The sequence below is a fragment of the Physeter macrocephalus genome, chromosome 8, assembly GCF_002837175.3.
Source record: "Physeter macrocephalus isolate SW-GA chromosome 8, ASM283717v5, whole genome shotgun sequence".
NCBI classification, from domain to species: domain Eukaryota; kingdom Metazoa; phylum Chordata; class Mammalia; order Artiodactyla; family Physeteridae; genus Physeter; species Physeter macrocephalus.
This window is the reverse complement of record NC_041221.1, coordinates 96,051,309-96,073,906: the sequence shown is the minus strand read 5'-3', so window position 1 is coordinate 96,073,906 and position 22,598 is coordinate 96,051,309. Positions and strand designations below refer to the sequence as shown.

Here is a 22,598-nt window from a genome sequence, read left to right as displayed (position 1 = left end):
TATTCCAACACCACACTGTGTTGATGACTGTAGCTTTGTAGTATTGTCTGAAGTCTGGGAGGTTTATGCCTCCTGCTTTGTTCTTTTTGCTCAGGATTGCTTTGGCAATTCTGTGTCTTTTATGGTTCCATATAAATTTTAGAATTATTTGTTCTAGTTCTGTGAAAAATGTCATGGGTAATTTGATAGCAATAGCATAAAATCTGTAGATTGCTTTGGGTAGTATGGCCATTTTAACTATTAATTTTTCCAATCCAAGAGCATGGGATAGCTTTCCATTTCTTTAAATCATCTTTAATTTCCTTTATTAATATTTTATAGTTCTCAGAGTATAAGTCTTTCACCTCCTTGGTCAGGTTTATTCCTAAGTATTTTATTTTTGGTGGTGCAATTTTGAAAGGTATTGTTTTCTTACATTCCCTTTCTGATATTTCATTGTTAGTGTAAAGAAATGCAACCGATTTCCGTATGTTAACCTCGTATCCTGCTACCTTGCTGAATTTGTTTATCAGTTCCAGTAGTTTTTGTGTGGAGTCTTGAGGGTTTTCTATATATAGTATCTTGCCATCTGCATAGAATGACAATTTTACTTCTCCCATTCCAATTTGGATACCTTTTATTTCTTTTTCTTGTCTGATTGCTATGGCTAGGACTTCCAATACTATTTTGAATAGAAGAGGTGAGAGTGGGCATCCTCGTCCAGATTTTAGTGGGAAGGCTTTCAGCTTTTCACCATTGAGTATCATATTGACTGTGGCTTTGTCATAAATTGCTTTTATTATGTTGAGGTATGTTCCCACTATACCCACTTTGATGAGAGTTTTATCATAAATGGGTGTTGAATTTTGTCAAATGCTTCTTCTGCATCTTTGAGATGATCATGTGTTTTTTATCTTTTCTTTTGTTGATGTGGTATATCATATTGATTGATTTGCATATATTGAACCGTCCTCATGAACTTGGGATGAATCCCACTTGGTAGTGGTGTATGATCTTTCTTATGGGTTGTTGGATTCAGTTTGCTAATATTTTATTGAGAATTTTTGCATTTATATTCATCAAAGATATTGGCCTGTAATTTTCTTTTTTTGGTGGTGTCTTTGTCTGGTTTTGGTATTAGGATGATGGTGGCTTCATAGAATGTCTTTGGGAGTGTTGTCTCCTCTTCAAATTTTTAGAAGGGTTTGAGAAGGATTGGTATAAGTTCTTCTTTGTGTATTTGGTAAAATTCACCTGTAAAGCCATCTGGTCCTGGACTTTTGTTTTTAGGGAGTTTTTAAATTACAGATTCTATTTTACCTCTAGTGATGAGTCTGTTAAATTATCCATTTCTTCTTGATTCAATTTTGGTGTCTGTATGTTTCTAGAAACTTGTCCATCTATTCTAGGTTGTTGAATGAATTTGTTGGCATATAATTGTTCATAGTATTCCCTTATGGTTTTTTGTATTTCTGCAGTATCAGTTTTTATGTCTCCTTTTTCATTTCTTATTTTATTTATTTGGGGTCTCTCTCTTTTCTCCTTGGTGAGCCTGGCCAGAGGTCTGTCAGTCTTGTTTACCCTTTCAAAGAACCAGCTTTTGGTTTTATTGATTTTTTTCTATTTTTTAAAAATTTCTATTTTATTTATTCCCTCTCTGATCTTTATTCCTTCCTTCTGCTGACTTTAGGTTTTGTTTGTTCTTCGTTTTCTAATTTTTTAAGTGGTAGCCTAGGTTGTTTATTTGAGATTTTTCTTGTTTTTTGATGAAGGCCTGTATCACTATGAACATCCCTCTAAGAACTGCTTTTGCTGCATCCCATAGATTTTGTATGGTTTTGTTTTCATTGTCATTTGTCTCAAGGTATGTTTTAATTTCCTCTTCGATTTCATCATTTATCCATTGGTTTTTTTCATAGCATGTTGTTTAGTCTCCATGTAATCATTTTTTTCTCATTTCATTTTCTGTGGTTGATTTCTAGTTTCATGCTGTTGTGGTCAGAAAAGATGCTTGAGATCATTTCTATACTCTTAAATTTGTTGAGGCTTGTTTTGTGCCCTAGCATATGGTCAATCCTAGAGAATGTTCCATGTGAAAATAATGTATATTCTGGTTGGTTTTTTTTTTTGGGATGTAATGTACTGAAAATATCAATTGAGTCTAACTGTTCTATTGTATCATTTAGGATCTCTGTTGCCTTATTGATTTTCTGTCTAGAAGATCTATCCATTGATGTGAATGGAATGTTAAAGTCTCCTACTATTATTGTATTCCTGTCAATTTCTTGCTTTGTATTTGTTTTATGTATTTGGGTGCTCCTATATTAGGTGCATATATGTTGGTGAGTGTAAAATCCTCTTCCTGTATTGATCCTTTTATTACTATATAGTGTCCTTCTTTTATCTTTCTTTATAGCCTTTGTTTTAAAGTCTATTTTGTCTGATATGAGTATTGCAACCCCTGCTTTCTTGTCATTTCCATTTGCATGAAATATCTTTTTCTATCCCTTCACTTTCAATCTATATGTGTCTTTGCCCTAAAGTGGGTCTCTTGTAGGCAGCATATTGTAGGCTCTTGGGTTTTTAAAATTCAGTCTTCCACTCTGTGTCTTTTCATTGGAGCATTTAGTCTGTTGACATTTAAGGTAATTATTGATAGATACGTATTTATTGCCATTTTGAGCCTTGTTTTCCCATTGATTTTACATTTCGTCTTGGTTCCTTTTTTTTTTTTTCATTTTTCCTTTTGTGGTTTGATGGTTTTCTTTTGTATTACATTTATGTTCTCTTCTTTTTGGTTTTTGTGAATCTTTTGTATGTTTTTGATTTGTGGCTATCCTGTTTTCCAAGTATGTTAACCCTATCCTATACCTACTTGCCTTAGACTGGTAGTCATATAGGCTCAAACACATTCTAGGAAATGAATAAATATATACATTTTCTTACTCTCCTCCTCCACATTTTATGATTTTTGATGTCCTCTTTTACATCTTCACATTCATTCTTTTGCTATTCATTGTGGTTATCATCACTTTCACAGACATTTCTTTATTTTTTTTAAATCTGTGTACTGGCTTACTTAGGTGATTTGCTTTCCAAGCTTTCCCCATGGAGCCATAGGTTCTCCTCCCTTTCTGGTCTCACAGTAGATTTTCTTTGGCTCTTCCCCATTGCCAGTGAAATCTCTGGGGCTTTCCAGAGTACACAGCTGGCAATTGTTTGCAGAGTGAAGACAGGTGATTGTGCGGCAGCAGTTGTAAATGAGTCTTTTAAAACATGAAGTTGTTGGGGGAATGGAGGAGGGATGGATTGGGAGTTTGGGATTAGCAGATGCAAACTATTATATATAGAATGGATAAACAACAAGGTCTTACTGTATAGCACAGGGAACTGTATTTAATAGCCTGTGATAAGCCATAATGGAAAAGAATATGAAAAAGAATAACTGAATCACTTTGCTGTATAGCAGAAATTAACACAACATTGTAAGTCAACTATATTTCAATAAAATTTAAAAAAAGACATGAAGTTGAGGCTGCTTACCTAAAACTGAGTGACATTATCAAAATTACTTAAATCAAGTTGGTTGATAAAAAATGTAGTTCAGGTTTAGGCTTCGGTGGAATTTAGGTCAACCTCAAACAATGTATGGGAAGCAAAGCCAAAAAAAAAAAAAAATCTCATTTTTCCCATGGGACACAAAGAACACTACTTTCCTTCAAGTGACTATTGAAATGGTACATTATAAAATGGAGACTGTGATTTGTTATGACTCTTAAAATTGCATGCAACTGATATCCAACTCAGTCAAACAATCTTAATCTGAAAGGGAAGATTTATTGGAAGGATGCTGGACGGCTCACAGAACTGAGGAAATAACTGCAGAAAGGAGGCCACTCCAGGCCAAAAGGGTGAAATCAGAAAATGGGTATAACAAAGGAATCTCTTAAGTTGTGCCTCTCATTTCTCTTTTCCTCTTTGGTGTTAGTTTCATTTCCTTAGGCATTGCCCCACAGTGGGAACTTGACCATTAACACTAATTCTTACAGTACTGAAACCACAAAGAAAAAGAAAAAAGAGGCTTCCCTGTCAGCTTCAGCCAGAATAATCCTGGGCAAGGCCTCTGATTGCCCTAGCTTTTGTCACGTGCCAGTCCTTGGACCAATCACTGTACCACAGAGATGTGGATGCTCTGTTCATCCCAGACTGAGACTGAGCCATGTGCCTATGGATTTCCCAGAGGGAGGGGAAGAAAAAAAGAGTCCCTAGAGACATTTCAAAGATACCACATCATAACCTGATGCTTGACAATATGCTTATGTCACAAAAGTATGCATCCCACTCTCAAGTGCCCCAAGCCTCTCGTAATCTAAATCTACCATTGGTTTCCCAATTATTTTTGTCCATAAAATCATTAAAAATTACCTGAGGTTTCCTCATAACTGTTTTATTTCTTTTTCATTTGTTCAGCCTCACCACAGTTTAACATTTGTGGTGGATATTGTATCTGGTTCACTCAGTACGTTATCCAGCGCTCCTAGGTTCTGGATGTGCATTAGGGTCCGCCAAACCGAAGTGCTGGTGGGAGACTCGAATTTGGAACTGCGATAAGTGGGGAGAGAGGCAAAACTTGAGTTATTCATTTGGCTGGGACAGATTGTAGCATCCCTGACATGGTTCTGGAGCTAGCAGCTGTGGTAGCCACTGCCCAGTTTAGCAGATGGCTTCTATGTCATGGCAAGAGAAGCAGCTTCATTGGTGGCCAAGTTCTATGTGGTGGCTTTGGGATTTGTTTCTGGAAGCTCCCTCTAGTATGGGTTTTTTAAGCCATTCCAATGATTATGTAATAGCCTGCAATAAATGCTTTTCTGGTTAAATAGCTTGATTGGATTTTGTTCTCTGTGACTGAATCCTGACTGATATATTTTTAGATTAAAAAATGTCACTGGTGTTTTCGGCAATTTTATTTTTCTTTTCCATCTTTGTAATTACATGGATACAAAACGTGAAGTGAGGTTGGCATCATTTGTTGCTTTCGATGAACAGGTCAATTGGAAGGTGATCACCATTCCTAACTGATGTGTGGTTAGATTCCTAGGAACACATGTTATTATTCAATATGCCTGTGCTGGAGAACTTCCAATTGCCCCTCCAGATCCGCTCACCACCCTTCTTATCCCACCCTATACCCTGGGCCGGACAAGCGGCAATGGGGCTCCCTTGCCCTCTGGCTTTGCCAATGAGGAGACCTGGTTTATGCTGGTCATCTTCCCTCCATGCCCCTCCTCACCATTAGGTAAACATTCACTTTATATTTTAAAAGTGTCCTTGTTGATATAGTCCTCCTAGCTGTGGACCATCTTTCTCCCTAGAGTTTGTACTCTAAAAACAGTTAACATTTATTAATTCCTCACCATACAGCTTCTTTTGAAAACTGAGGATTCAGAGATCAAAAACCACAAATAGAATGGTCTCTCTGTTCCTTTCCCTGCACTAAGTACCTATACTTTGATCTCCAAACTTGCAATTTTCCTGTTCTTAATTGGTTAAGAAGAGTCTGATGCAATAATCTAGACAGTTGTCAAAGACCATAGCTGACTCTAGACTCTGTCCACCTCTCTTTCCTCCTCTATCTGCATCATTTTTAGTAGTTCCTTCTAGGTTCCAGAAGTCAAACATCTGTTGCTGCCTACTTTTGAGGGCTGGCGCTCAGGAGTTCTTCACTAATCCTCCTACTTTTCTGGCTAAGGTATGGAGAATCCCCTTTGCCCTCAGTACAGCAGTGTAGAACCAAACAAAAAAAATTTTTTTTTCTCTAAGAAAGCTTATACTTGCCCTTGAATTCTATGGTATTCTCAGTCAAGATCTATAGAACCAGGACTTCCCTGGTGGTGCAGTGGTTAAGTATCTGCCTGCCAATGCAGGGGACACGGGTTCGAGCCCTGGTCTGGGAAGATTCCACATGCTGCAGAGCAACTAAGCCTGTGTGCCACAACTAATGAGCCTGCGCTCTAGAGCCTGTGAGCCACAACTACTGAGCCCACATGCCACAACTACTGAAGCCCACGTGCCTAGAGCCCATGCTCCACAGCAAGAGAAGCCACCGAAATGAGAAGCCTGCGTGCTGCAATGAAGAGTAGCCCCTGCTTACCACAACTAGAGAAAGATTGCATGCAGTAACGAAGACCCAACGCAGCCAAAAATAAATGAATAAATAAATAAATTTTAAAGTTTAAAAAAGAAAAAAGATCTATAGAATTATAATTTCTCATGGTGGAGGTAAGGAATCTTTTTTTGTAAGACAAGTTTCCTAAATTATTCTGGTGCATTCCTTTGCTTCTCTTACTCACTGCATCAATTAATAACTGTTGAAAGAAAGATAGGAAGAAGGAAAAAGAAAAGAAAAGAGAAAGAAAGGAAGGAAGGAACTTCAGTAGTTTGGGTATTTTATTTACTAGTGCACTACAAAGGTTAAGTGAGTAATATAAAATTTTACTATATTATGATTTTGCAGTTTTCATCCTTTAGAGGGGGAATTGTTGGACTGCTAGGCTAATACAGATTCTATAAAAGTTTAGCAATCTACCACCAGGACTGGGAAGCCAGAGAGGGCTTCCTCTGTAGCAAAACAATGCTATAAAAACAGAAAAGCCCAGAATTCTCAATAATTTAATTGGAGTTTTGTTTTGACATCTTTGGCTGATCCACCCACTCATTCCTGACCCTTCCACTCCTTGTAGTCTTGCTGGGTTGGGAGTTGGGCAACGGACATGAGGCAAAGATCCTCAAACTTCTGCCCTGAGGTAGATTTGGTTGGCCCTTCTGCTGGAGCTGGTTCATCCTTTGGGCCTCTCTCAGATCTGACTCAGATCTGCAGTGCTTCTCTGAAGTTGCCCTGGCCTTCTCAGGGCTTGCCCCGGCTCCAGCCCTATGGACCCATCTTCCTTTGTCTCTCTCTCAAAACTCTCTTTGACTTTGGGCTTTTACTGGGCCTATAATATATTCCCTAGCCTGTAAAAGCTCTTTCTACATTTACTCATCTTCTTTATCAAATCCATTTATTGTTTAAATCAATTTATTGAGCTCTGGACTCTTTATTGGTCATAATCTCAGATGTCATCTTTCTCCTGAGTTTGGAATCAGTTCTTCTGGGAGTCAGAAGATGACTCATTTTCCATAAGTGAAAAATTTCAGCCAGCTATTAGTTTCTCATTTCTTATTTGGGAGATATTCACATTTTCAGCCCAATGAAGAATCAAATCTTTCTAGTCTCTAGAGTCAAGGTCCTTCCTTAGTTTCTGACCAACTGTTCCCTCATCAATCACTTTCTTGATCTACATATCCTTCTTGCCTCAAGGACATAGGCTATCACATCCTATGATTATAATATCAGAAATACCTTCAATGTACAGTAACATTAATGTGGTAGATAGATTCTTCCGTTCCCCCTCTGTATGTGAGAGAGCATGAGAACTGTTTGCTAGCATGATGCTATGGTTCTTTAGAAAATACAGTTGACAAATGTACCTATGTTTTTAAACCTATTTTTATTATCCCTTTTGGCATATGCAAAGAACATGCCCACTCCTGGATAACTCTTTTTTTTTTTTAGCATTAGCAACATTTTTATTTATTTATTTATTTTCGAGGTTAATAACAATGTAGTTTATTATTATTTTAATTTTTATTTTATATTGGAGTATAGCTGATTACCAGTGTTGTGTTAGTTTCAGATGTACAGCAAAATGATTCAGTTATACATATATATTTATTCTTTTTCAAATTCTTTTCCCATTTAGTTTATTACAGAATATTGAGCAGAATTCCCTGTGCTGTAAAGTAGGTCCTTGTTGGTTATCTATTTTAAATATAGAAGTGTATACATGGCAATCTCAAACTCCCAATCTATCCCTTTCCCCTCTTTCCCCCTGGTAACCATAAATTTGTTTTCTATGTCTGTGAGTTTGTTTCTGTTTTGTAAATAAGTTCATTTGTATCATTTTTTTTTAGATTCCACATATGAGGTAACATATGATATTTGTCCTTCTCTGTCTGACTTACTTTACTTAGTATGATAATCTCCAGGTCCATCCATGTTGCCACAAATGGCATCATTTCATTCTTTTTAATGGCTCAGTAATATTCCACTGTATATATGTACCACATCTTCTTTATCCATTCATCTGTCAATGGACATTTATGTTGCTTCCATGTCTTGGCTATTGTAAACAGTTCTGCAATAAACACTGGGGTACATGTATCCTTCTGAACCATTGTTTTCTCTGGATATATGCTCAGGAGTTGGATAGCTAGATCATATGGTAGCTCTATTTTTAGTTTCTTAAGGAACCTCCATAGTGTTCTCCATAGTGGCTGTACCAATTTACATTCCCACCAACAGTGTAGAAGAACGGTTCCCTTTTCTCCACACCCTCTCCAGCATTTATTGTTTGTAGACTTTTTGATGATGGCCAATCTGACTAGTGTGAAGTGATACCTCATGGTAGTTTTGATTGACATTTCTCTAATAATTAGTGATGTTGAGTATCTTTTCATGTGCCTATTGGCCGTCTGTGTCTTTTTTGGAGAAATGTCTATTTAGGTCTTCTGCCCATTTTTTTTACTGGGTTTTTTTCTTTTTTTTTTTTTTGATATTGAGCCATACGAGCTGTTTCTAAGTTTTAGAGATTGACCCCTTGTCGGTCGCATTGTCGGTCGCATCATTTGCAAATACTTTCTCCCATTCTGTGGTTTGTCTTTTCGTTTTGTTTATGGTTCCCTTTGCTGTGCAAAAGCTTTTGAGTTTAATTAGGCCAAATTTGTTTATTTTTGCTTTTATTTCCATTACTCTAGGAGGTGAATTCAAAAAGATATTGCTGTGATTTATGTCAAAGAGCGTTCTTCCTCTGTTTTCCTCTAGAGTTTTACAGTAACCAGCCTTACATTTAGGTCTTTGATCCATTTTGAGTTTATTTTCATGTATGGTGTTAAAGAATGTTCTAATTTCTTTTTCTTTCTTTTTTTTTTTTTTTTTGCATGTAGCTGTGCAGTTTTCCCAGCACCACTTATTGAAAAGTCTGTCTTTTCTCCATTGCATAGTCTTGCTGTCTTTGTCATAGATTAATTGATCACAGGTGCATGAGTTTATCTCTAGGCTTTTTATCCCATTCCACTGATCTATATTTCTGTTTTTGTGCTATTTTTGATAACTGTAGCTTTCTAGTATAGTCTGAAGTCAGGGAGCCTGATTCCTCCAGCTCTATTTTTCTTTCTCAAAATTGCTTTGGATATTCAGGGTTTTTTGTGTCTCCATACAAATTTTAAGATTTTTTATTCTAGTTCTGTGAAAAATGCCATTGGTAATTTGATAGGGATTGCATGAATCTATAGATTGCCTTGGGTAGTATGGTCATTTGACAATATTGATTCTTCCAATCCAAGAACATGGTATACCTTTCCATCTGTTTGTGTCATCTTTGATTTCTTTCATCAGCATCTTATACTTTTCTGCATACAGTTCTTTTGCCTCCTTAGGTAGGTTTATTCCTAGGTATTTTATTCTTTTTTGATGCAGTGGTAAATGGGAGTGTTTCCTTAATTTCTCTTTCTGATCTTTCATTGTTAATGTATAGAAATGCAACAGATATTTTATTCTTTTTGATGAAGTGGTAAATGGGAGTGTTTCCTTAATTTCTCTTTCTGATCTTTCATTGTTAATGTATAGAAATGCAACAGATTTCTGTGTATTAATTTTGTATCCTGCAACTTTACCAAATTCATTGATGAGCTCTAGTAGTTTTCTAGTAACATCTTCAGGATTTTCTATGTATAGTTTCATGTCATCGCAAGCAGTGATAGTTTTACTTCTTCTTTTCCAATTTGGATTCCCTTTATTTCTTTTTCTTCTCTGATTGTCATGGCTAGGACTTCCAAAACTATGTCAAATAGAAGTGGCGAGAGTGAACATACTTGTCTTGTTCCTGATCTTAGAGGCAATGCTTTTGGCTTTTCACTGTTGAATATGATGTTAGCTGTGAGTTTATCATATATGGCCTTTATTATGCTGAGTTAGGTTCCCTCTATGCCCACTTTCTGGAGAGTTTTTTTAATCATAAATGGGTGTTGAATTTTGTCAAAAGCTTTTCTGCATCTATTGAGATGATCATATGATTTTTATTCTTCAATCTGTTGATGTGGCTTACCACACTGATTGATTTGCAGATATTGAAAAATCCTTGCATCCCTGGGATAAATCCCACTTGATCATGGTGTATGATCCTTTTCATGTATTGTTGGATTTGATTTGCTAGCATTCTGTTGAGGATTTTTGCACCTATGTTCATCAGTAATATTGGCCTATAATTTTCTTTTTTGTGTGTGGTATCTTTGTCTGGTTTTGGTATCAGGGTGATGGTGGCCTCATAGAATGAGTTTGGGAGTGTTCCTTCTTCTGCGATTTTTTTGAATAGTTTCAGAAGGATAGGTGTTAACTCTTCTCTAAATATTTGTTAGAATTCGCCTGTGAAGCCATCTGGTCCTGGACTTCTGTTTGTTCAGAGTTTTTTAATCACAGTTTCAATTTCAGTACTTGTGATCGGTATGTTCATACTTTCCAGTTCAGTAATATTGGCCTATAATTTTCTTTTTTGTGTGTGGTATCTTTGTCTGGTTTTGGTATCAGGGTGATGGTGGCCTCATAGAATGAGTTTGGGAGTGTTCCTTCTTCTGCGATTTTTTTGAATAGTTTCAGAAGGATAGGTGTTAACTCTTCTCTAAATATTTGTTAGAATTCGCCTGTGAAGCCATCTGGTCCTGGACTTCTGTTTGTTCGGAGTTTTTTAATCACAGTTTCAATTTCAGTACTTGTGATCGGTATGTTCATACTTTCTAGTTCTTCCTGGTTCAGACTTGGGATATTGTACCTTTCTCAGAATTTTTCCATTTCTTCTAGATTGTCCGTTTTATCAGCATATAGTTGCTTGTAGTAATCTCTTATGATCCTTCGTATTTCTGTGGTGTCCATTGTAAATTCTCCTTTTTCATTTCTAATTTTATTGCTTGAGCCTTCTCTTTTTTTTTCTTGATGTGTCTGGCTAAAGGTTTATCAATTTTGTTTATCTTTTCAAAGAATCAGTTTTTAGTTTCATTGATCTTTTCTATGGTTTTCTTTGTCTCTATTTCATTTATTTCTGCTCTGATCTTTATGATTTCTTTCCTTCTACTGACTTTGGGTTTTGTTTGTTCTTCTTTCTCCAGTTGCTTTAGGTGTAAGGTTAAGTTGTTTATTTGAGATTTTTCTTGTTTCCTGAGGTAAGATTGTATTGCTATAAACTTCCCTCTTAGAACTGCTTTTGCTGCTTCCCTTAGGTTTTGGATCATTGTGCTTTCATTTCCATTTGTCTCTAGGTACTTTTTGATTTGCTCTTGGATTTCTTCACTGATCCATTGGTTGTTTAGTAACATATTGTTTAGCTTCCACGTGTTTGTGCTTTTTACAGTTTTTTTCTTGTAATTGATTTCTAATCTCATAGTGTTGTGGTTGGAAAAGACACTTGATATGATTTCAATTTTCTTAAATTTACTGAGGCTCACTTTGTGGCCCAGCATGTGATCAATCCTGGAAAATGTTCCATGTGCACTTGAGAAGAATGTGTATTCTGCTGCTTTTGGATGGAATGTGCAGTTGCTGTGACAGAGGGAGCTATAAACAACATCAAACCTAAATACCAGGTTTCCTGAACCAAGATTTGCTTTAATGTCAGATTAACAATATCTGGTAAGCTCCAACATCTCAAATAACTTAACATAGCAGGCATAGGTCTGGATTTTAAAGAAATTGACATGATTCATTTAGATGTATTTGTGGGATTGCTTTGAAACAACAGAGCCTTACTGATTGTGATATTTTACATTTTTAATGGAATTCATGGATTTCTCTTGTGTGTCATAGATAATTTTTATATAAGTAAGTAATGATTTTCCAGTAGATAAATTGGCAACAAACATAAACATATAATTCTCGGAAGAGGAAATAAAAAGTAAAAACACCTAATTAACATATGTTCAGTGTAGTATTCAATCTCATAGTAATGAAAGAAATGCAAATTTTAAAAACATACATTATGGTGATTTACCTCCTAGTTGAAATGAGCAAAGGGAAAAGGCATAGGAATATGGAACGTGGGCTGAAGAGTAGTGAGGTGGACCTCCCGCTTACTGAGGAGGGACAGAAGAGGGATGTGGTCCCTGGGCTCCATCAGGCTGTGAGAACCGGGGGCATGCTCAGGTTTCCCTCTGTGGCAGGAGTAGGTCAAATAGATGTCTGAGGAGGGGGGGAAATGGGAAACAAGTCATCAGTCCTCAAGTCACCCAGAAAATTCTTCAGGACCCAGCAGTCCTCGTAGTCTGACAGCAGTTTTGGTCACTCTCGTTGCTCCTACAGAAGCTGGCATCCATCACTCCCTCTCTAGTGCTCTGTCATAGTGGCGACTCAGGACTCTTTCTGAAGCTTGACAAACTGGCTGAATCAAGAAAGGAATTCGTTGCTTCTCTTGATTGGAAAGTCCAAGGGTAGGGCTTGCTCAGGACAGCTGGGGCTGACAGCCTCAATGGGGTTATTTTCTCTGTCTGTTTCTCTCTGTCAATTCTACTTTACTTTGAATTGGCTTCACTTTAGAGCAAGCTGTCTCCACATGGTGGCCCCTGCCTTGTAGGTCACTCACCATCTCAAATCCTTATAGAAAAATGGAACTAGAAGCCACCTACACAAGTGCACTCTGAGGGTCCAATGAGATAGAGTATATGTAAATGCTTTCAAACCACAATGTTTCAGAGGAATTTATTTGTTCTTGTGGGGTCAGTGGCCTGCTTTGAAGCAGTGTTTCTTTTAGCTTGGCATCTATACCTTCTTCCTTGTTTCTGATGTTCAATAAAATGGTATAGATTTTGTTGAGTAGGCCTGGCTTGCAGTTTGGCATGTAGGAAAAAAAAGTATCATCCTCTTTATCAAGAATATCAAGAATGAAGGACATTGCTATTCTTTTTTTTTTTTTTTTTTTTCTTTCTTAAGATGATGTTGAAAAAAATTAAGTTCTGGGGCCATAGGAGCCTGTGGAGGTGCCTCAGGGACCCACAGTGTGTGTGCGGGGGAGGTGTGGGAATGGGGTTGAGAGACAGCTGGCAGGGACTAAATGGGTGGGTTTGTCAGAACAGCCCTGCTTTGTCTGTTTTCTACATGATGATTCCGGGTAAGATTTTACATCGAGAAGGAGAGTGGTGATATAGTTAAAATGGCAGCAACTTTGGCAGCAAAAGAGAAGAAACGAGCCAAATGCTGACATTAATCGACAAAAGCTAATGAAGACAGAACTGATCCAATTACTTAAAGCAAAAGTGAACACCATTTGATCAAAATCTGGAATCCAATCTGAACAAAAAGAGACATTGATTAGTAATAAGCCAAGGTTGTACGCCTCACAATGGTGAAAGCCTGAGGTCAACTCTCTCCTCCTCCCACCTTCCATCTGAGACTAAGGGCACTGAGAAGCTTTTGAAATGCATAGGCCCAACTGACCCTCTTGGACGGTGTGGAGGACAGTATTAGTGTTTACCAACCTCTCCCCGCATTTGCAGGAGACCGTGTAGCTAGTTCTGGGCAATGAAATGTGAGTGGAAGGGATGTGTATTATTCAGCGCTGAGGTGGGAAAAGGCTGATGCATGATTCTCTGGACTTACACTTCCTTGCCATGGTGATCAAGAAGGCCAAAAGCTTCAGATGGATGCACCTACAAGATGACGATCCTCTGTCACACTGAGCCCCGATGGGCTGTGCAGGGCAGAGGACCCTGCCTACAGACAATGGCTGTGTACCATGAGTGAGAAATAAAGCTGTGTTCTTAAACTACTGATGTCTTAGTTACAGCAGCATAAGCGAATATCCACTGGGAAGAAATGTGGAGGCTCCAGGAAGGTTTTTCAGGGTGGGAAATTCCTAGAGGCTGACTGGAAGAGAGCAAAGCTAGAAGTGCCAAGTGAAGTTGGGGGCTAGGTGAGGAGGGGGAGGAAGTAAATAACAGCTAGCTGAGGAAGCTGTGTGAGTCAGTGGAAAAAACATGCACTTTGGAGTCAAACTGACCCCACCTAGGGCTCACATTTAGGTTTCACTTCTTATTTTCTCTTTGAGCAAGGTGACAGCCTCTCTTACTTTTCTCATTTATGAAGCATAATACCTACATTACATGACTGCTGAAAAGATTAAATTATACATACATATACACACAAATGCACATGACTAGCATTTAGCACAGTATCTAACAGTTGGTAAGTAATCCATAAACCAAGATGCCCTTTCTTTCTGTCTGCTTCCCTCTAGTACCATTTCTAAGCTTGGTAGCTGCTAAGTTTTGATCTCACAGACTCTACAAGTGGGACTCCTTCAAGTTTAAAGTACTCACTCCAAGGCCTGCATCCCACAAATCCCTGCTAGAGCTTTGAAACTACAAGGAAATACTGCCAAATCCTGTCTTTAATTGCTTTATTTGTAGTGCCCTTGGATTCTGAAGAGGGACTATTGGCCATTGTAAATGAGTCTAAAGTCTGGGTGAGTCTGGCTCCCGTCTGTCTTCCCAGGTATCTGTAAAGGCATTCCCCTCTTCCTGCCTTCTCACTTGTCACTTACAGCAGCCTCCAGCCTGTTTGGTGCCTTCACTTCCTTCCATCCTGACCATCAAGAAATATTTTAAAAGCAACTAAACTTATTAGAAACTGAAGGGAAAGCATCATATCCCAAAATATAAATATGAAAACAAAGAAATGCATGAGTTTACTGGACAGGAAGCTCTCATCTGAACAAATTGGGATCACTCACTGACACCCAGAGGCCTTGGAGGCTATAGCTGTCCACTGACACCCCTGCAAACATGCAGAAATTTCAAACGCAGAAATTACCTGATCCCAAAGTTGGTTTCTTGTTGAATTTTAGTGAGAACACTTCCCTTGGTTCCATTCTGGTTGGGCTTGGGGACAGGGTGTTAATTTTATGTTACAAAATATCCTTGACTGGAGAGTATATGCAGAACAAAATATTATGTTTTTCAAAAGGAGGCATAAGACTGAGGGGAAAAAAGCTGAGAAATACTGTTCTAGCGACTTGGAACCCCAGGTTCTCAAAGGCAAGGCAGCAGAGAAAGCAGTGAGAGGAGAAAGCCCGAGTATAGTGAGGAAAAATCCCAGAGGGGCCGGGGCAGCATTTCGTGAGTATGAATATTTGTGTTTTCTTGGCTTGTTACCTCATTTACCCTCAACTGTTTAAAGATGGGCTTTCTGAGACATTTCATCCAGTCTTAATGTTTTAAGGGGAGCAAAGAAATGGTCATTTGATTTGAAAAAGCAGGGAGGGAGTTTTTTTTTTGTTTTTTGTTTTTTGTTTTTTTTTTGCGGTATGCGGGCCTCTCACTGCTGTGGCCTCTCCCGCTGCGGAGCACAGGCTCCGGACGCGCAGGCTCACGGGCCTAGCCGCTCCGCGGCATATGGCATCCCCCCGGACCGGGGCACGAACCCGTGTCCCCTGCATCGGCAGGCGGACTCTCAACCACTGCGCCACCAGGGAAGCCCGAGGGAGATTTTTTTAATGTGGGGAGCAGCAAACCCTTGGGGTCCAAGGGCCCCTTGGTATTGGTGGGGCAGTTCCGGGCCTCTGTTTCCCCCTCCTCTTCGGTGTCTCCAGCCGAACCCCTCTACAGATGAAAGCCCAGACGGTTCAGCATTTTGCAGAAACAAAGAACTGTTCTGGGTTCCTGTTTCATTCTGAGGCGGGCCGAGGGCTCTCAGCCCATTTGCGGAGGTGAGATGACGGACACCCCTTGCGTCCAAGGGGCTTTGAGCTGGCTCAGGCTGCGATAGAGGGGAGCTCTGGTCCACCGAAGAGCCCTCTCAGAGCACCGGCCCACTCCTTAAGCCCCAAACCTCCGCTGTACCAAAGGCTAATCAATGAAAAACCAAACCAAACCAAAACTCCACAGGCACACGCAGGGGAAATGTTCTGCATTCCTAAAGGGGTGCTCCGCCCCGCCTGGGCCCCTATCAGTGCAACCCTGCGGCTTCCCTTGCTGCCGCACTGTTTTGTGAACTCCTGTCTTGGGAACAGCGATGTCTGCTCGTCCCCACTTCCGGGCTTCCCCTTCCCCAGCTACCGCCTCGGCCTGCCGAGGCTTGACCCCGCGCCCAGCGCTTCTGCGTGCAGCTCCGGCTCCACTTTCACTTTCGGTCCCGGGGCGGCCAAGGCAGGCAGCAGCAGTGTGGTCCCCGAGCCCCAGGTACAGCGCTACCGTCCCCAGTGCGCCCGGCGGGGAGGGGGCTGCGTGGTTGGGGAAGGGCGGGGCCCAGGTATCCTCCCTGTGCTGGGGAGGCCTGGGGTCCGGGGCGCGGGGAGGAAGAGAACCAGCGGGCTGCGAAGTGGGGCTGCGGGGAGTCGTGGGGCTGGGGATCATGTCGGCGGAGGGCGGCGGGGTTGGCGCGGGCCCAGTCCTGCTCGCGTCCTTGTTCCTCTTTTCCACTGGGAGATGGACAAGGGCGCAGGGCTGCTGCGCCCGCGCCACGCGCTCCCCGGGCTGTGTTGCTTACCGGCCGGCAGGCGGGAGCCTGCTTCTGCACTCCTCCTAGAGGCTGGTTTCCTGCCCGCCGCGTCCACCGGACTGCCGAGTAGGGCCAAGTGAACTGGTGGGTGGATTGTGGGGTTAGGCCGAGGAGGGCACCTTGCAGATAATAGAGAAACGTAGGTGGTTTTGGTTACTTGCAGGCGCGGGGGTGTTCTGGGAACATCAGTTAAGTGTCCTCAAGATCAGTTCTTTCCCTTCTTCTCCTGTACTTGTTGCCAGTAGTTGTCTGTCCTCACTTCTCTCTGGCTCAGCCTGGGTTTATCGAGTTAAAACACTACTGTTTGAGCAAATTAAAATTCCCTCTCTGGGTGTCTTACACGCCTGGTGGGCCTGCAAGTTAATTTCATGAGGAAGGAGAAGTGCAGACACTTCCTTACCTTTTTCATGGAGGTTCTTTGTGAGGCCAGGTTCAAAAAGAAATGCTCTGTTTTCTACTGAATCCCCAGAGTATTTGCTCTCAATTCAGGATGTGGTCGACAACTTAAAAAAACAAAACAAAACTTAAAAAAATTGTCCAGGGTTGTCTCTTTTTCCACGGAGTTGGAATTGTACTGATATGTAGCACATTTTCAGGTGGGCCTAAATAGATAAATTATAAAATGTTAAAAAATTGAACTGATTAAACATTTTTATTATTTACCAGCAGTGACAAGCTGTTATCAATGCTTGTTAATTTCATTGTTCAGAGCATTTTGGAAGAAGGTCCCTTACCTCTTGGTGATGGATTTCACATTCCATAGTGTCCCAATGAAGGGAAGGATGAGATATCCCAGAACCAGTTGCCCCTGACTTCCTGTGTAAGTGGGAAAAGTCAGAATCACCAAAGGCAGTAAGGTTCCTAAAGTATCTTGAACTCTTTCTGGCTGTGAAGTAAAGTTAGGTACTCTGTTAACTGCTGCACTTTTATCCACAACATTGTGAAAGAAGCTTTAGTAAGATCAGATGCCAGAGGAAGATACTTTTTAAAACTTTAAAGGAGTACAGTCAAGTATAGGAAGTTCCTTTAAAACCCTTGTCTCTGTGCCCTCAATCTGTGTATATTTAACTGCCTTCTTGATAAATCCCCTTGGGTATCTCATAGACAGCACAAATTAAACATATTAAAAAATGAACCCTTCATTCCCTCTTCTCTGTTTTAAATCTCTTCCACCTCTGGCCTTCTCCATTTCAATAAAGGGCACCTGTGACTACCCAGAAGTTCACTGTAGAAATCTGGCAGCCATCCTGATACATCCTGTCCTTTCCCTCACTCCCTATTTCTAATCCACCCTAAATATAGATGTTGAATCCATCCATTTCTCTGTCTCCACCCCGCCCCCCCCAGTTCTTTCTGTTGACACCATCCGAGTATGAACCACTCTCTTATTTTGTCTAGACTACTTTCTAACTGGTCTCTTGGCCTTCACTCTTACTTCTTCCCAGTCTTCCACTCTCCACACAGCAACAAGGGTGATTTTCTTTAGGTGTGAACTGGATCCTAGCTAGATCTCCTAGCTCAAATCCCAGTGGTTTCTCATTGCCCTTAGGATAGGATCCAAAATCCTTAAGATGCCTGGAAGGTGTGTGGTGGTCTGGCCCCTGCCCACCTCTCCAGGCGCATCTTTCTGCCACATGCTGGGCTTCAGCTTCACTGACTTTATAAATAACTAGCACTCTCTACTGCCCCTGAGCTTGCAAGTATGTGTGCTGTTCCCTCTGTTTGCAAAACTCTCTCTCCCTCTTTCCTCAGCTAACTTGAATTTGTCCTTTAAATCTCAGCTAAACACCTCAGAGATCCCCCAGTGTACATCAGTCTGCCCTGTTACTCTCTTTAAGTATGTGTGTTGCTTTTTTCTTCATAGCTAATCATGGTTGGTAACTATCTATGTTTGTATTTGTGTAAACTTGTTAAAAGTCACCCCACCCCCACTATGTGCTCTTTGAGGTCAGGGACCTTGCACTGCCCCACAAAACCCTCGCACATAATAGACCCTCAATAAATATCTGTGGAATGAGTAATTGAACATATTTTAACTTAATTTTCACAACAATCCTGTGAGAGAGGTGTTATCTTGTTTTACACGCAAAGAAAATGGAACCAGGATTCAACAACCTGCCCAAGGTCATAGTAGGTGGCAGAGCAAGAACTCAAAGCCAGATTTTCTTTTCTGACTGTAAACCTAATATATATATTGTTGATATAGCAATAATTATATATGTATGTATGAATTCCAACAGTTATGCTGTCTGTATCACATGTTCCATTTTGGTTTCCTGGCACTGCATCCTCTCTGAGACACAGCCATTATCTCTTTGGCTCCCTCCTCTCTTGGACCCAACACTGCAAGGCCTTTGCTATGAGGTGCCACCGCCAACCCCTTCAGCAGCCCGTGGGCCTTGCTGTCAGCTCAGAACCAGTTGGAATTTTTAGATCTCTTCTTGGGCTGTTGGAGAACGCTTGAGGACTCCCAGAGCCCTTGCATGCCTGAACCTGCTACCTTCACTGTGCTCTCTGCCATCTTGGGGCACAGGCCACACCCACTAAGCTACTGCCATCAGAAGGTCCAAATGGAAGCTTCACACATGTTCTTTTTACCTCTGGCCCCTCAACTTCAAAGACGATCCATCATCCTGCCCTGGGATTCTGCCTGAGGAGGTAAGGGCAGGAACTCTTTACTATTTTGGTGTTTAAACTTTATTCTTCTCTTCCAAATCACTCCAATCCTCCATGGCTGGAAGCATCCTTTAGTTGGGTCCTAGACAACAAAAAGAAAAAAAAAATAAAACCAAGGAACACAAAAACAAAACCCCTGTTCTTCCTGTTCACATTTCTTTTCTGTCTCATTTGGGTGGTGCCTTTTGAACTGGGATTATGGTGTCTCCATTGTTGACTGTTTCTACGGTGCTGGCATCCTTTCTGTTTAGCCTGCAGATCTACTCTGTGGGGAAGCGAGAGGTAAGTACTTGTAGCTGTGTGCTTGGGAAGGGAGCAGAATGGAGGGTGAAAGGTGGGGATAGCACATCAGTCATTCCCTTGAAGTAGTGTTCCCCACATAGGGATCAAGGGATAAGACCATGGCTTGGCAAGGATTATCTAGGAGGTTCCTCAATCTGGCTCTTCAATAGAATTTCTGGGAAGTTTAAAAAAAATTATGATGCCCTGACCTAGGGATCCAGGCATCAGTCATTATTTTAAGAGCTTCCTAGATGACATTAATATGCAGCCAAAGTTGAGAACCACTAACATAGAGGAAGAATCCAGTGTACCACCATCATTTCAATAACCTGAGCTCACCTGACAGGAGCCCCTCCTGGCCATCTGCTATTAGAGAGGCAGCTTTGTGTAAGAGAGAGAAAAAAGTATGCTTGGTTCTCTGGGCATGGATTGCCAACTCCCTTAAAATTCGCATTCCTTTTATGTCCCATGACCTTTAAAGTGCAAAATATGGTCTGCATCATGCCTCCTGGTGTGCTTTGAGTGTAACCTTACAGTCACCCCCCCTCCTTGCCTTGTGAATAATTATTCTCCAGCAAGTTCTCCTGGGGTTCGCTTCTGTCCACATTGATTGCCCGAACAGCCCTGTCCTTTCTCCTTTTGTGCTGTAGCTCCTGCTCTGGCTTGCTCCACCTGCAGTGCCTCTGATGCCCTCCCTTCACTTCCAAATGCGACCCGTCCTTCCAAACCACTCTCAATGCCGCTCTTGCATGAAGGCATCTCAGCATCACTCTGCAGCCAAAGTCACTCTCTCCCTTTGGAAATACCATTCCATTCTCCGTCAGCACTCTTTTCTTCTTCTTCTTTTTTTTTTTTTGAATTTTTTTATTTTTTGGCCACGCTCTGCAGCATGTGGGATCTTAGTTCCCTGACCAGGGATCAAACCCATGCCGCCTGCAGTGGAAACGTGGAGTCTTAACCACTGGACTGCCAGGGAAGTCCCTATTATTTTTAAAGCACTCCACACTTAGTTGTGTTTTACTCTTTGTGTATGTATGTTTTCTGCCCTTCCAGATTTTGAAGTCTTTGATTATGGGATTTGTGTCTTGTATATTCTTATATCCCACACGGTACTCAGCACACAGCCTTGTAGGTAGCAGGCATACAACACTTATTTGTTGGATAGAGTGTGAGAGAGAAACCAGGGGATTGTCACAAACTATCATGAAAAGTGACTCTAAAGTCTTCCCTGGCTAAATAGATACTAAATCAGCTTTTGGCAGGACAGTTTGACAAAGATGCCAGTGTTATGAAGGCTTACTGTTACAAATACTTGCCTTTCCCCCACCCTTGCTACTGAGCATATATGTTTCCTTCCTATACTTCCTGTGTTTTAAGAACTCTCTGCATTGTAAACTTAGTGGGAAGCAAGGCCTGTCTCCCGCTGAGGAAGCTGTAAGCCCAGATTCTTGCTCTCTCCACCTCCCAGCCTGGTAGTGTGGACACCTCGCTTCTGCTGAAACAACAAGACGTTGCAGGGGCAGTGGAGACCTCACACTACTGGTGGCCTCAGGGGTGTCAGAATCTAATCTCTAGGCAGTAGGGTGGCTTCTTCTAAGGTCCAGTATGGGTAGGGCGTGGTCACCTGATCAGATGTTTCTCTGATGTGGTTCTGGCTGCCCATTTTTGCCTGTTTTATGAGCCTGGTTTCCCAAATGACCTGGCAACCCTGTGACCCATTTAGTGAGCTACTCAGGATCCTCCGCCAGAGCTTGTTCTTACTTTCAACAGAGAACCCTAACTGATAAGAGTTAAACTTTGAAAGCCAAATGATGCTTTTCAGTAGGTGTTAATGATCGTGGCTAACCATAAACTTCTTTCTTCTTATGAATCATTAACATAGAGAAGGTATTTTACTTTCAGGAAAAGACCTAGTACTTTTGAAAGTTTGTATCTGTTCATTCTGGATGGATACATTCTGAATATGCTGTCTTGATAATATTTTAGTGACTCTTTTTTTTTTTTTCTTTTACACATTTGTGCCGCTAGGCAGTTCAAGCAAGATGATATCTCTGTCCATCAAACGGCCCCTTGTGACCATGTCCTTTCTGCTTTCATCACTGTTGATGCTCTTAACTGCGGCAACTCCATCCTGGTGTCAGAGCAGTGAAACGACATCTCCAAAGGCTAGTAACAGGGCACCATTTCCTTGGAATAAAATGCGACTTCCCGAGCACATCATCCCAGTTCATTATGATCTCATGATTCATGTCAACCTCACCACTCTGACTTTCGGAGGAACCACGGAAATAGAAATCACAGCCAGCAAGCCCACCAGTACCATCATCCTGCATAGTCACCACCTGCAAATACCTAAGGCCGCCCTGAGGAAGGGAGCTGGTGAGAAGCAGTCTGAAGAGCCGCTGAGAGTCCTGGAATACCCGCCTCAGGAGCAGATCGCACTCCTGGCTCCTGAGCCCCTGGTGGTTGGGCTCCCATACACCATTGTCATTGACTATGCTGGCAATCTTTCTGAGAGTTTCCATGGATTTTATAAAAGCACCTACAGAACCAAGGAAGGGGAAGTGAGGTATTCTTTGTCTCTCTCTCTCTCTTTTTTAAAAGGTTCAAGTGCTACCCACACTAAATTTATTACTTCAGGTGGATTGTCTTTTAAAATTCCCTTGATTGTTGAATTCTTTCTTTGGTTTTGTTTTGCATCTCTTTGTAGATTTAAAAATGGCTCACAGTTTTTTCCCTGTTTTTGGGGATCTCCTTTTTCATTCTGTTTTAACCAGTTTCCTTTCCTCCAGCTCTATCAGAGGGAATACCTATTTGTTTATTTAATTAGATTTCTGGCATATAATAAATATTTTAAATTCTCTTGGCCTAGGTACTAGTTTCCAAGGGTTGCTTTAACAAAGTACATAAACTGGGTGGCATAAAACAATAGAAGTTTTTTCTCACAGTTCTGGAGGCTGGAAGTCCAAAATCAAGGTGTCAGGAGGCCTGTGCTCTCTCTAAGTCTCTGAGTCCCTCTTTGCCTCTT

The 22,598-nt window shown here is 40.9% G+C and overlaps 1 protein-coding gene and 1 long non-coding RNA gene across 9 annotated transcripts in view; one reads left to right on the top strand and one right to left on the bottom strand.

Moving 5' to 3' along the window:
• Nucleotides 1-11,252: 11,252 nt before the first annotated feature.
• Nucleotides 11,253-22,559, bottom strand: LOC102978524 (uncharacterized). Of its 5 annotated transcripts, XR_003680995.2 has the most exons (7): nucleotides 22,517-22,559; nucleotides 19,211-19,370; nucleotides 17,347-17,428; nucleotides 17,013-17,214; nucleotides 16,601-16,731; nucleotides 14,927-14,994; nucleotides 11,258-13,405 (listed from the first exon to the last, which is right to left on the bottom strand). It is a non-coding gene; the product is annotated as an uncharacterized lncRNA (long non-coding RNA). The 5 variants fall into 5 exon arrangements; XR_003680996.2 differs by lacking the exons at nucleotides 19,211-19,370; nucleotides 22,517-22,559 and having other exon boundaries at nucleotides 11,253-12,500; nucleotides 17,347-18,825; XR_003680993.2 differs by lacking the exons at nucleotides 19,211-19,370; nucleotides 22,517-22,559 and having other exon boundaries at nucleotides 11,260-13,405; nucleotides 17,347-18,824.
• The window catches only part of ERAP1 (endoplasmic reticulum aminopeptidase 1), a 36,043-nt gene continuing 28,371 nt past the window's right edge, over nucleotides 14,927-22,598 (top strand). Inside the window, exons 1-3 of one of the 4 annotated variants that reach the window (XM_028493095.2) lie at nucleotides 14,927-16,293; nucleotides 19,540-19,570; nucleotides 21,599-22,139. In XM_028493095.2, the coding sequence (XP_028348896.1) occupies nucleotides 16,015-16,293; nucleotides 19,540-19,570; nucleotides 21,599-22,139 (851 nt within the window). In that variant the 5' untranslated portion in view covers nucleotides 14,927-16,014. Of the gene's footprint in view, nucleotides 16,294-19,200; nucleotides 19,271-19,539; nucleotides 19,571-21,598; nucleotides 22,140-22,598 lie in introns of those variants that run through there. The other 3 variants (XM_055086693.1, XM_007121177.4, XM_007121178.4) reach the window with 3 other exon arrangements.